The following is a 13,915-nucleotide window of genomic DNA, read 5'->3' on the forward strand; positions in this document are numbered from 1 at the left end:
ATAGGTCCGCTGCTTTTTACGTTTTACATAAACGATGTGGTTGATGGTATTGACAGCAGCATTAGACTGTTTGCCGGTGATGCTGTTGTCTACAGGAAAGTAGTATCACACAAAAGTTGTGAACAAATCAGTGAGGATTTGCAGAAAATAAATGCGTGGTGTAATGACTGGCAGTTCTCTCTCAATATTAGTAAGTGTAAGCTACTGTGTATAATAAGGCAAAAATCCCCATTAATGTATGAGTACAAAATAAATGCTCAGTCTTTGGAAGCTGTAACATCCGTCGAGTATCTGGGTGTGACTATTCAAAATGATCTCAAATAGAATGATCAGGTTACACAAGTAATGAGCAAGGGGAACTCTAGATTGCAGTTAATTGGTAGAATCCTGATGCGATGCAGTACTTCAACAAAGGAAATTGCTTACAATATGTTAGTTCATCCAGTCTTAGAGTATTGTTCGTCTGTATGAGGACCTTACCAGTTGGGTCTGATTCAAGAGATTGAGAAGGTCCAAAGAAGAGCGGCAAGATTCATGGCTGGTACATTTAGCCACCGCGATAGCGTTACAAATCTCATAGAAAGTTTAAAGTGGGACGCACTTGCAGATAAATGACGCGCAAAACGGAAGGGGCTACTCACTAAATTCCGAAATCTGATCTTCGCTGAGGATGTAGAGCATATATTACTACCACCAACTTTCAAATTGTGCCATTATCTCCACTAAAAGATAAAGGAAATTAGAGCTTGTACTCAGGCGTTCAGACAGTCGTTTTTCCCTCACGCGATCTGCGAGTGGAACAGAGGAGGGGTTTGGGGGTGGGGGAGGGGGATATGACTTTGGCGCAAATTGTGCCTCTGCCACACACCGCTTGGTGGCTAGCGGAGTAGATATGTAGCTGTAGAGGTAATGAAAAAGGTAGATTCCTCCTTAGTGCTCATCCGCACTCTCTTCCTCACCTTTGATAGAGTGGTGCTTACGTCCAAGATCAAAGCAGGCTATGAAATTATCACAGTCCAGCCGTACATTCCGAACCTGATGCGCTGCTAGAAGTGTCATTGTTTCAACCACACTACAACGTCTTCTCGACACCCAGCCAGATGTGTAACCTGTGGTAGGGGTGCACATGAGGGCGATTGTCCGCCTCCTCCTCCCCGCTGTATCAACTGCAATGGCAGCCATGCTGCCTCCTCCCAGGATTGTCCTGTGTATCTTGATGATGAGCGAGCTATCCAAGAGATACGGGTAAAGGAAAAAGCGCCTTACCCAGTAGCTCGCAAGTTACTGTCTAGTTGCAAACTTTGTGTTCTCCCGTCTGGCACCTATAGTTCTGTTCTTGTTACCCCTCGCTCCATGAAGGCGATGGCCACGCAGACATGAGACCTCCAGTTGAGCTCGAGGTTGTGAAATCGCCCAGTGTCAAACTCTCGCTTCAAGTGGCGAAGCCACCAACTACACAACCGGTAGGCAGGAAAGGACAGGAGTAGTCCCGTTTAGACTTTCTCCATCCCTCCAGCCAAACACCACCTGAGTCCACATCTCATGGGGACGTCATGATGCTCATACGGGATGACATTCATAATCAACCCATTTCCCTGACGGGTAGACAGTCAAAACGAATCAGTAAGAAATGTGAAAGCTCAAAGCAGTCGTGAGGGGCGCTATTTTGTTTCCTGAAGGCAGAGTACAAGGGGATGCTGTGATGCTAAAAGCAGCCGTAAATCCTCTTTGTGGGACCAAAGGCTTTGGTGGACTTCTTTGAGCCTTTCCAGTTAGAGGAAGACTCAGGTGTTGTTTGGCTGGAGCTATTGCAGTTCGCCTTTTCCTTCCCCATCTGACTTTTTCCCTCTGTACCATTTATGTTCCTCCATCTTTCGATGTCACCAGGGCAGACTTCCTTCAGCTTATTGAGCAGCTACCTCACCCATTTTTCTACTCAGTGACTTTAATGTGCATCATCCCCTTTGGGGTTCTCCTAGGACCTGTCAGAGAGGTGCCCACTTGGCAGACTGTCTTAATCAACTTAAGCTCTTCTGCCTTAACATAGGAGCACCCACATTCCTTTCCAACTCCTTGCACACCCATTCCCATTTGGATCTATCCTTCTGCACTGCTCAGCTTGCCCTTCATCTCTAGTGGTTCGTTCTTTCTTACACAGTCTTGAACGACCATTTCGCTTGTGGCCTCCATTTGCTGACTCCTACCCCATCCGCATGCACGCCCAAAGGGCGGCTTACAAAGGCTGACTGGCAACTTTACTCCTCCCTGGCGACCTTCGAAGAATGTGATTTCTCCAGTTGTGATGATCAGCTGGAATATCTTACAAATGTTATCCGTACAACTACAGTACATTCCATTCCTAGCACTTTCTCTTGACCACGCCATGTCTCCGTTCCCTGCTGGACAGAGGCACACCGTGGCGCAGTTTTTACGTGACAACGTGCTCTCCTCATTTTTAACTGTTATCCTATGATGGCAAACTGTGTTCATTATAAACAGATACGTGCACAGTGTCATTGCGTTCTTCAGGTTAGCAAAAAGCTGACTGGATTTCATTCACAAGTTCTTTTAACAGTTCCACTCCCTCCTCTGTCTTGTGGGGCAACCTCCGATGGCTCTCTGGGACCAAGATCCATTCCCCAGTTTCCGGCCTGACAGTAGCAGATGATGTCATCATGGACCCTTTTGCTATCTCCAACACCTTGGGCCGCCATTTTGCGGAAATTTTGAGCTCTTCCCGCTATCCCCATGCCTTCCTCCATCAGAAACGAGCAGAGGAGGCTCGGGCGATACATTTCTCTTCTCCGAATCATAAGTGCTACAATGCCGCCTTTACTATGAGGGAGCTAGAGCGTGCTCTCAGTTCATCCTGATCTTCTACCCAAGGGCCAGACCCCATCCACATTCAGATGTTGCAGCACCTTTCTCTTGCAGGCAAGCACTTTCTGCTTAACACAGACCACCTCATGTGACAGGGGGCATGTTTCCCGGACGCAGGCATGAAGCCACTGTCATACCCATATATCAGCCCAGTAAGGACAAAAATATTCCTTCTAGCTAGCACCCCATCTCTCTTACCAGCTGCTTTCACAAGGTGATGAATTGTATGATTCATGCCTAGCTGGTATGGTGGCTTGAGTGTCGCAATTTACTGATGAATGCACAGTGTGGATTTCAAGTGCTGCATGCTGCAGTTGACTACCCATGTCATGATTGGTTTTCTGCAGAAATCCTAGACTGTGGACTTGATTTTCGATTTTGAGAAGGCCTACAACACCTGCTGGAGAACTGGTATCCTCCGTACTCTTTACATGTGGGGCTTCCGTAGTTGTCTGCCCTGTTTCCTTCAGGAATTTTTAAAAGATCGAGTTTTCGAGGTGCGTGTGGGTTCTGCCTTGTTGGACACATTTATCCAGGAAAACTGTGTGCCTCAGGGTCGTCCTCTTTGCTTTTGCCTTTAACCCTATAATGGCCTGCCTCCCACCGGGCACCTCAGGCTTCCTTTTTGTTGGCGATTGTGCCATCTGTTGCAGTTCTCCATGGACCTGTCTCACTGAGCAGCGTCTTCAGTGATGTCTTTATCGTCTTTACTCCTGGAGCATCAACACTGGCTTTCGCTTTTCCACCGACAAAACACACTGTATGAATTTCTGGCATTGTAAGTGGTTTCTCCCACCATCTTTACATCTTGCACCTGCTGCCCTTCTGTTTGTGAAACTACGAAATTCCTGGGGCTCATGCTCAATAGGAAACTCTCTTGGTCCTCCATGTGACTTACTGCTGTACACGGTGCCTCAGTGTCCTAAGTGTCCTCAATGGTACTTCTTTAGGTGTCAATCGAACCACCTTCCTTTGTTTGTACCAATCCCTTGTCCGTTCGAAACTCGACTATGGGTGCTTTGTTTACGCGTCTTTGGCCACGGGCGCCTTTTACACTAGCCCGGTTGAGAGTCTGTATGCTGAAGCTGCTGAACTACCACTGTCCTGCTGCTGTGAGTTTCTCCTCAGCAGGTATGCATGCTGTTTTTCTGCCATGCGTGGCCACCCATCCTGTGCCGCCTCCTTTGGTGATTCCTTTGATTGCCAGTATGGGGCACGTCCCTCTTCTCTGTTACCTACTGGAGTCCGCTTTTGGCATTTGCTACGGTGGCTTAACTTCACACTACCTGCATCTTTCCCCTTCACCACTTTGGTTTTGTGAAGTTGCCCATGTTAACCTTGGCCTTCATTCGCTTCCTAAGGACACTACTCCAGTGTTGGGCTATTGCCTTCAGTTTCATGACCTTCACATGGAACTTCTTGATAGTACCTTTGTACACACTGATGACTCTCAGACTGACCGTGGAGTCGGGTGTGCCTTCGTCATTGGCACCTGTGTCTTTCGATATCAGCTTATGGCACACTGCTCAGTATTTACAGCCGAGCTCTTCGCCTTGTATCAGGCCGTGGAGTACATCCGGTGACTCAGCCTTCCCAATTGTGTCCTCTGCTCAGACTCATTCAGAGTCCTTCAAAGTCTATATGCATTGTACACCGCCCATCGCTTAGTGCAGCGGGTCCAGGAAAACTGTCACTTTCCCACTCTTGGTGGAGCCAGTGTGATGTATCTGTGGGTTCCTGGTCATGTCGGTCTGCCAGGAAACGAGGCTGCAGCCCTTGTACCTCAGCCCACGAGTACCTATATTCCCTCCGATGATCTCTGTGTTGCCGCCTGTCAGTAGCTGGTGTCCCTTTGGAATTGCCAATGGTCCTCCCTTCATGGGAATAAGCTCTGGCTTATTAGGCTTGTCCCAGTGGCTTGGGTGACCTCCACTTGGCCCTCCCACCGACACGCATTGTGCCAAAGTTTTAACTGTGCGCCATTTCCTGATGGAATGCCCATTTTTTGACCATTTATGTTCCTGCTTCAGTTTGCTCTCTGATTTATTGGCTGTTTTTGCAAATGACGCACGGGCTGTCAACCACAATTTACTTTTTATCCACCAAAGCAATATGGCAAAGCCATTTAATTTTTTGTTTTGGACATCCATTTCTCTATGGTGTCTAATTTTGGCCCTCTTTCCACGTGTCTGTTTTTAGCTGTCTTCTATTATGTCAGTTGGGACTGATGTATAGTCGTTTTTCAACTGCTCTGGCTTCGTGTTCTATAGTTTTGACTTGGGCACGTATGACCCCAGTTGTTTTTTGTGCCCTAAAGCAAAGCAAAACAAAAACCCAGAGCCATAAAAATTATTTAATCTCTTCGTAGATTAGTAACCGGCAAGAAAATTCATGTTCCACTCGTGGAAAGGTTAGAAAATAGAGAAATAACAATATAGTGAACAGGCTTTGTTCATGTAAACCATTCTCTGCAATGGATATGCAGATGCTCCTTTCACATCTAAGTGTTAATACTAGGAACTAATGCTGTCATCAAAAGATTAATGTGTTAAGAGAAAGGCAAGAAAGTGTCATCTACACCGCACAAGCCATATATGGTGTGTGACAGAGGGTACCACATGGATAAGAATGCAGTATTAATTTACTTTTTCGTGTCTCGGATATGTAGAAGCAGAGTTCATTTGAGAGAGCAAAATTCCTAGCCAAATTTTATATAAAAACATTCATAAAACTGAGAAATTAAATACGTAGCTTGGTGGATCTGTAATTAAATTATGTAATTCTGTGAGAAGATTATTGTAAAATTTCTGATTTTTGTGGTGTGTTGCTGATGCTAGATCACAGAGGAATGAAAATTAGTTTCTGATTGCAACCTCCGGCTAGTATTTATTGTTATTATTATTATTATTATTAGATATGTTTTTAGGTGTATTGCAGATTTGATGAATCCATTTTAATGCCCAAAGCTAGTCTACTTGGCAAATACCCGAAAACATATCATTTGTGATTCAAACAGAGAGTAAGTTTCTGTTGATTTTTTGGATGATTCCCATGAGTAGAATTGACCTGCATTTCTCTTAGTGGCTAAGATAATGACAGTATAACTGAGGAATACGGAAGTTATAGACAGCAGCACAGTATTTTGGAGTATAGGAGATCAGCACTGTTCATTCGTTAAGCTACGGTGTGTGCAATTTTTTCAACTGACAGTCATGAACAGTGTAACATCTAGTTTTCTACTTCTATCAGTATAATTTCCCATAGTATTATCATTACAGTATTACATGGTGTTTTGCAGGAGTGCATCCAGAATAGTATCCAGCATATTACTTCCAGAGAGCAACATAAGAAAGATGAGATGCACAGAAGGCTGAATTCTTTATTGCATGAAGCTGACAAACTAAGCAAGGTAAGAAAGATAATATGCTGTAGGTGATATCATGTTATTGTACAAAAGTTTAATATTTGTTGTCAATGAGAAGATTCAGAGCAAAAATGAAACTTTTCTCCAGGGTGTTTCTGCTGAGGTTAAAGTAGCTCAGAGTACAATTTATTATAATTCTGTATGATTTTTATGAAAGAAAGAATATGAATATATTTTACATCAAATAAATTCTGTGTTTTGTAGGAATGCTTAAAGGCTCGTCTTAACAGTATTTTTCATAGTGACATATTTTACAAAGGTGGTAGGAAGACTCTAGGATGTGATTGAATCACAGTTTGTAGCAGGCAGATATTGAGTACTGGAAAGTTTAGGACTTACGTTCACCATGAGGCTAATTTTCCACTTTTGTTATAGTGTAAGTATCTCTGTCCTGACTGAGTTCTAGTCTGGCAAATGGGATTTTCTGAACCCAAGATCCAATCGGCACTTACGGCCCTCTGTTACCGTAAGTTCCGAGTACTTTCAGTGGTGAAATTTTGGGCATATCAAAGAGTAGGGATCATGGATAGTGAAAATATGTAGGTATCCGTAAAAAATATAATAAAAATCTCAAAGAGAGCTGTTCTCATCACAAGTGTGCGACTTTGGAGATGAAACAGTAATTAGTGAGTAACGTCTGGGGCTCCTGCCCTATCCAATTTTGTATTCTGATTACCCAGACATGTGGTACTCTGCCTAGCTGCTCATTATTATAGTTTCCAGGAATGAGATGTTCAATATTCTACCACTTCCACAGCCTTGGGTTGATCGCAAAGGAATAGAGAGACCCAACCAATAAAGTAAAACTTGTAACAAATGAGTACAGTATGATTATGTAAAGTCCTTAGATGAAAATAAAAAATGTAAAGAATAAAGATAACAATGCTTGTCCTTATGTGGCTCAGCAAACAACACATTTTCTGAAGCATTTGAAGTGAAGTGGGGGTGCCATGAGCCACCATACAGTCTTGATCTCACCAATTTCCTGCTTGATTTACACTACAGAATTCCTGACCAGTAAACATTTATGCGGCGAGTATAAGGTACAGATAAATGTCAAAGTGGTTGGAAACCCACGTGGAAGATTCAGATGAAAACACACATAATCTTATGTTTAAATTCAACTTGCCCAGTCAAACTATTCAATGTACAAATATGGAATTGGCATCAGTGTATTCTGGAAGAGTTGCATTATGTTTCGATTATAGCTTTATGTGCGACATCAGATTATTAAAACAGTTACAGTCAGTTTACAAAAATGCGTTTTCTGATAATCTTACTGGAGTTTTGGCACAGGAAACATTTAAAAAAAGTTAGGTGAAGACATGCGACTGAAATCTTCAGAATGCATCACATTTTCATCTACTCCAAACTGGAACTCAGTCAGAACTTTCTAAAATGAGATTTTTGGATTAAATGTGAGGCACAATGGTCTGGGCTCATATCAAGTACTTAGGCAAATCACCCAAGAGGTTTCATTATGAGAATTAAGGTTTCATTATGAGAATTAGATTGATAGATTTGTAGTTAACAAGCTATTAAATTTTCTAATCTGCCTGGTTATATGAGAGAGAGAGATTTATGCGTCAAGAAAATGTAACTTAAATACGCCAACTGGTATTAGGGCAAGGAACAAAAACAATACAAAAAACAGTATCGTAGTATTACAGCAATTTTTATGTTATACAGACTGAATTTGTGAAGTGAACTTCATTTGGAATTAGTTAGCGATAAGGCCATCTCATTAAAATCCAAAACTGGTATAATGTCTTGCCCTTCATAGCCTGAATTTTGAAGCATTACACTGGTCTTCTCTTAGTATCTGGTATACATCAAAGTTTCTCCTTATCCTAGCATCATGCACAGTTCCAGTTCGTGGAGCAGCGACACTAGTAAACACTTCACCATAATCATGTATTGGCTGGCACATTGACCATAGGAAAGCCCTTTCAGCTAATATATTGGTCTCCATGTAGAGCAGGTTTTATGACTGGTATGCGTGTGCAATCAAGGGCCCACACTGCATGTGGAAACTAATACTTTGAACAGCACGTACCTTTTACTGTTTCTAGTTGTAAGTTTCTGGGAAATGGAATCCACAAAGGTGCTTTTTGGATATCATTTCTTGATAACATGAAGAACATCTGAAAATGTCAGTGACACAGCAGTCTGGTGTATACATGAGTTTTCTTTTACAATTTCTCTCTTCAGCATTCAGCATTCCTTTGGGCTACATATATATTTTTTTGCCTTACAAGCAACATGGATTCTGCCATTTTTAATGAAAGAAAACTCAGTAAAATTTAACTTGAAGTTTTATTCATACAAAATCGGAGATTGTTCTCTGTGTGGAGCAACTTCCCACACCCTTATCTCAAGCTGAGAACATTCTCAGGTGAAGTAAGTGGTGTGTTCAAAAAGTAAGATGACTATATATTTTTATGAAAAATTATTTATTCATCAATATTCATTTTGTCCCCTTCGAAGTAATCCCCCTCGGATACAATACAATTTCGCCAACGCTTCTTCCAATCCTCGAAGCACTTCTCATAAGCATATTTTGGTACAGCCTTGAGTACTTCCAGTGGTGCAGTTTTTATTTCCTCTGTCACTGAAAATCTTGATCCTTTCATAGGCGTCTTCAGTTATGGCAACAGGAAAAATTCACAGGGGGGCCAAATCCGGTGAATATGGTGACTGTGGTGTGGTTGTCGTGTTGTTTTTGGCCAAAACATCTCGCAAGCAATGAGGAATGAGCAGGTGCATTGTCGTGATGCAAAAGCCATGAATTGTTTTTTTACAGTTCGGAATTTTTTGCATATTGCTTCTCGCAATCGACGCATAACATTAAGATAATACTCCTCATTGACCGTATTACCTTGAAGCAAAAATTCATGATGCACTACGCCCCAATAATTAAACAGTTAGTAAAACTTTGACGTTTGTTCGAATGTGACGTGCCTTTTTCAGTCTTGGCTCGCCGGGATGCTTCCATTTGAGACAATTGGGCTTTGGTTTCAATGTCATAACTTTAAACCCATGTTTCATCACCAGTCATGACCCTTTTGAGCAAATCAGCACTGTCATTGACTTCACTCAAGAGGTCCTGAGCGATGGTCATGCGACGGTTCTTCTGACCAAAATTGAGAAGTTTCGGAACAAACTGACACACGTCTCCTGCTCAAAATATCCGAAAAAACTGCATGACACAAGCCAGCCATCCTCACCAACTTCTATTACAGTAGTTCGATGATTTTTCAAAACAATTTTCTTCACCGCTTCGACGTTATCATCTGGATATGCTGTGGCGTCCAGAGTGAGGTTCGTCATTGGCATCTTCTCGGCCATCTTGGAAGAGCTTTTACCAATTCTAAACCTTTTTTTACTTAGAGCATACCTAATGCCACTGTCAACATTTAATGTGCTTGAGAGCACTTCATTCCATTTTCACATAAAATTTGATGCAAATTCTTTGCTCCATTTTTTATAACAATCAAAAATTGCCAAGCACGCTAAAACAATCTAACCCAGGGTGTATACGGCCCGGGACATCCGGGAGATCCGGGAAAAACCCGGGAATTTTTTCATCCGGGACAAATCCGGGAAAAACCCGGGAATTTTTTAGAATTCCGGGATTTTTCATTGTTTTAGATTTCAGTTAGTTTTGTAGGTTTGACGTGTAAGATCAGATACGCTGACAAAGAACTTTAGTCCACTACTGCTGAATAATACTGCAGCAATGAAACATAAATCAGAGAATAACACCAAAATAAAAGTTTAGTTGGATAGAAAATGGATAATTTACACAATGCACAGACCAGTTTGCGGACACCGAAAAGTGTCAAAGGCTTTAAGGTCGAAGATTATGCAGTACGTCCGTAACAACTAACGTGCATTCGATGTGCGTGACGTCACAACTGTTTAAATTTCTAACAATCACCAGAAAATATTACGAATAGTGGCTTGAGATGCGTTACTTTCAAAGTAAATTTCCATGCAAGATGATTTATGTTACGCGTGAGAATGTGCAGTGAATTTCTTAAATCACAGGGCTTTATAACTTTCATTCAAAACGTAACACTTTGAGAATCAGCTATTTGAAAAATGTGGAGCCCAGAAGATAAGTCATTTATGCCACTATTTAAAATTTTACTGGCACATTTGTATTTGATATGACTTAACATGTAACACACGCTAAAAAAAGACCGAGCTTCAGGTTAGTTTTCATGTTTAATGTTGTTCTTTCATAGATAAAAAATTATGCAATCGATGCCAAAAAGTGTAATTGACCTTCAAAAAAAATGTGCATAATGTATTACTGAGCAATGTCACAAGTCTCTTCATGCCAGAACACTTCGACTTTTCTACGCAACTGATAATCATTTTGGCACGATTTTAATTGCCAAATTAGAGCCTGTTAGTAGGCCTACGGACTTCCTATCATTGTAGGACTAATAACAGTGGATGCCAATAGACGGTGGAATTCTCGTTCGTACATACACATCTGCTTACGAGTTAACGGGTGTAGAAACGCACTTAGCTGAGTTGAGCGATCTCGGCGTAATTTCGTAACGTACGCGCCGCGGCCTGTCTTTCTCGTAGGCCTCGTGCTCTGAATAACTGCCGTCATTCGCTAGCGAGGTCACGTGACATGAGCTATGACTGGCTGACAAAAGTGCATCGCTCAACGCAATCTCTATTTTAGAGTTTCGGAAGCTACCGTGCTGTAATTTGTGTAAATACTTTCGCAATACGAAAATAATTGTCTCGCATCAAACAACTTTCCAAACGCATTGTTTTTCCAGGATTTCGTTTCCTAAAGTGGTGGGACGTCCTCCGCCGGTATAAGACCTTTACGATTCAAAGGACTGATACGTTTTATAGCTCCGAGGGACAGTATACTGTTACTTAACCCGGATGTATTTTCACCCGCTTTATACGCAATTTCATCCGGGAAATTGTGTTTTTAACTGGGAAATCCGGGAATTTTTTTTCTTGTCCACGTAGACACCCTGTAACCTTTACAAAAACAAACGAAGTATGCTGTACACTTGAAACTGTGAACATACATTTGGGACGTGTTTACCAACACAACAAAAAAATGGTCAATAATCGAATGTACGGTGCCAGCACAACTTGGAAAGTCACCTTACTTTTAGAACAGCCCTCATATATTCTGACTCTTTATTCAGGCCAACCAAAAAGGTTCTCCAAAATTCCAAGAATAAAGTACATTTTCCTTTTTAATTCATAAGACCCAGTGCCTCTTAAAACACCAAGGATGTCGGCAACATCAGTTACTGAAGTACCCATCATATGAGCAACAACATTTTGCTGATGTTTGAATTCACTTAGCTCCGACAAATGCTCTCCCAACTACGCAGGACACTTGCAACGTACATTGAGGACATTGCACAGGTATCATTTGTTGTCACATACAACAGTGCAACCTCCAGGCTTGGCTAGCATCTGCATTAATTTGAAGCACTGATTTCTCATGATTTGTTTTTATATTTTTATCTAACCCATGTAGATGAGTTCGATGTTCCAGTAGATTATGAAATGGTTTCTAAGGGAAATGTGATCAGGGTTAGGTAATTTTTTAAATGGGAGCATATTTTGTAAACTGATGGTGATGAGTCTTTTTTATGCTTTTGGCAGTGAGAGACATGTGGATGGAATTACTATTACTAATAGGGTTGTCAACAAAATTAATTGTTAATTTCGGTGTACTGTGTGGGTACTTGGCCTTCCACCTGAATAATAAATGCGGTAAATTGGTTGTGTGTGTTTGAATTGGAAGTGGAGGTGGGGTTAGAAACGTCTCTAAAAAGTGATGGACTCAAGGTGATCATTATGGAACAAAGCACTTTTGACAGGAGTGAGATGGAATGAGATTTGGATGCCTCCATCTCATGGGGATGTGTTGTGACTCGCAACAGAAAGAATTGTGCTGCGTGTCAGTCAACTGATACTCCATTCGAAAGAATTAGGGTAACATAACTTTGGGAATCTGCAATACTTCATTGAGCAATAATTGAAGACTGGGTATGTTACCAAATTATATCTTTATATTTCACATATTAAGTACACAACAAATCATTACATTCTTGTTTATTTACCCAACAAGAACTGAAATGTCCAATAGCTGTTGAAAACAAAGTGGAAACAATCATTCATCCTATCATCCTGGTTTTCTTTTCATTGGAGTTTGAGAGCTTCAATAAAATGTATGCCTTCAGTGAGCATTCATTACTGTCTGATACTAACGTGGTGGCTTCTTATAAGTCTGTAGAAGTCACCTAGTGGTATCCATTCAAATTCTTCAGTAAGCGTTCCTAGAGTGTCTGTGGTGGAACAGAACGACCATGAACATGTCTGCCAAGTGCGCCCTACAAGTGCTTGATGGGGTCTAGATTGGGAACTACCACCGACCATGCCATTACTTCAATTGTAAGGCTTCAGAAGACATCCCTGGTAACACCCACCACATAGACCTTAGCATTATTGTGCATGAGAAACAATTCATTGCCAGCACCATGTGCAGCAGCCACTACATGGTCCAACATATATGTTCAATGTACTGCCTGGCAGTAAGGGGACTATGTACAATAACAAGATCTGTAGGGCTATTGACCATGATGCTTCCCCACACTATCAGAGAACTTTGCCCGAATCTGTTGATGTCCTCAACATCTGACAGGTGTTGCGCCCCATGGCATCTCCACAAGTGAACACAACCATCACCTTGTGTCAGAAGAAATATGAACTCTTATTTGAATAACACGTTTTGCCAGTGACAAAGTTGCCAGTTGACATGGGAATGGCAGAACTGAATGGGAGCTGTGACATGTTGTTGTGTCAAGTAGAGTAGTTAAACAGGATGATTGGTTCATAAGATTCTTTCTCGTAACCTTTTTCTTACATTCTGATTGGCGACAATGGCTCCAGTGGCCCCTCTGACATGGTCTTGCAGTGCCCTGGCGGTAGCTGTATAATGCCGCAACACAGATGGCTGAATAGTGCTCTTCATGTATGGTTGTAATGCGTCAGTGACCTTGTCCAACTTGCCTTGTGTAGTGGCCTGCCTCCTTGTAGCATGCCCACAACTTACGGTTGGCAGATGGAAATACATTGACATCTGTGGCAGCACGATAGAAAGTTCATCTTCTTTGGATCAAACACAGTTCTTGCAACTTGCACTGCATTAAAATGTTGCATTGCATGTGCTTGGCTGAACACGATGTACACAGATGACAACTGCCATCTGTGTACCTCAGTAGGGAACACTGGGACACCAGTACTTACTTTCTTCTGCAGGTCACCTGATACACAGCCAATAGAAGGCAAATGATTTTATTTGTTGAATGCATTGAAAGCAAAGATCTCGAGCTATGCAGTAGGATCACAGGTGCTATCTGTATCAAAATAGATTTAACATACCTGATATATGTGTTCCCCAAATTCTTTTGAGCAGTGTGTTTTATAGTCAAAGTTCAATGCTCATGTCACAAGCATAGTGCGGAATCCCAAAGACAAAACCACAAGAATAATTCAGTGTTACAGCAAATGGTTTCCTATGTAGAGAATGGTAAGTGCACAGTACTGCCA

General features: G+C 41.8%; 1 protein-coding gene across 2 annotated transcripts in view; it reads left to right on the forward strand.

Annotated features, from left to right (window-relative positions):
* Nucleotides 1–13,915, forward strand: part of LOC126162218 (protein regulator of cytokinesis 1-like) — a 237,256-nt gene that overhangs the window by 61,958 nt on the left and 161,383 nt on the right. For both annotated transcript variants that reach the window (XM_049918565.1, XM_049918566.1), the window contains exon 3: nt 6,179–6,289. In XM_049918565.1, coding sequence (XP_049774522.1) covers nt 6,179–6,289 — 111 coding nt within the window. The remainder of the gene's footprint in view (nt 1–6,178; nt 6,290–13,915) is intronic.

The sequence above is a fragment of the Schistocerca cancellata genome, chromosome 2 (genome assembly GCF_023864275.1).
Source record: "Schistocerca cancellata isolate TAMUIC-IGC-003103 chromosome 2, iqSchCanc2.1, whole genome shotgun sequence".
NCBI classification, from domain to species: domain Eukaryota; kingdom Metazoa; phylum Arthropoda; class Insecta; order Orthoptera; family Acrididae; genus Schistocerca; species Schistocerca cancellata.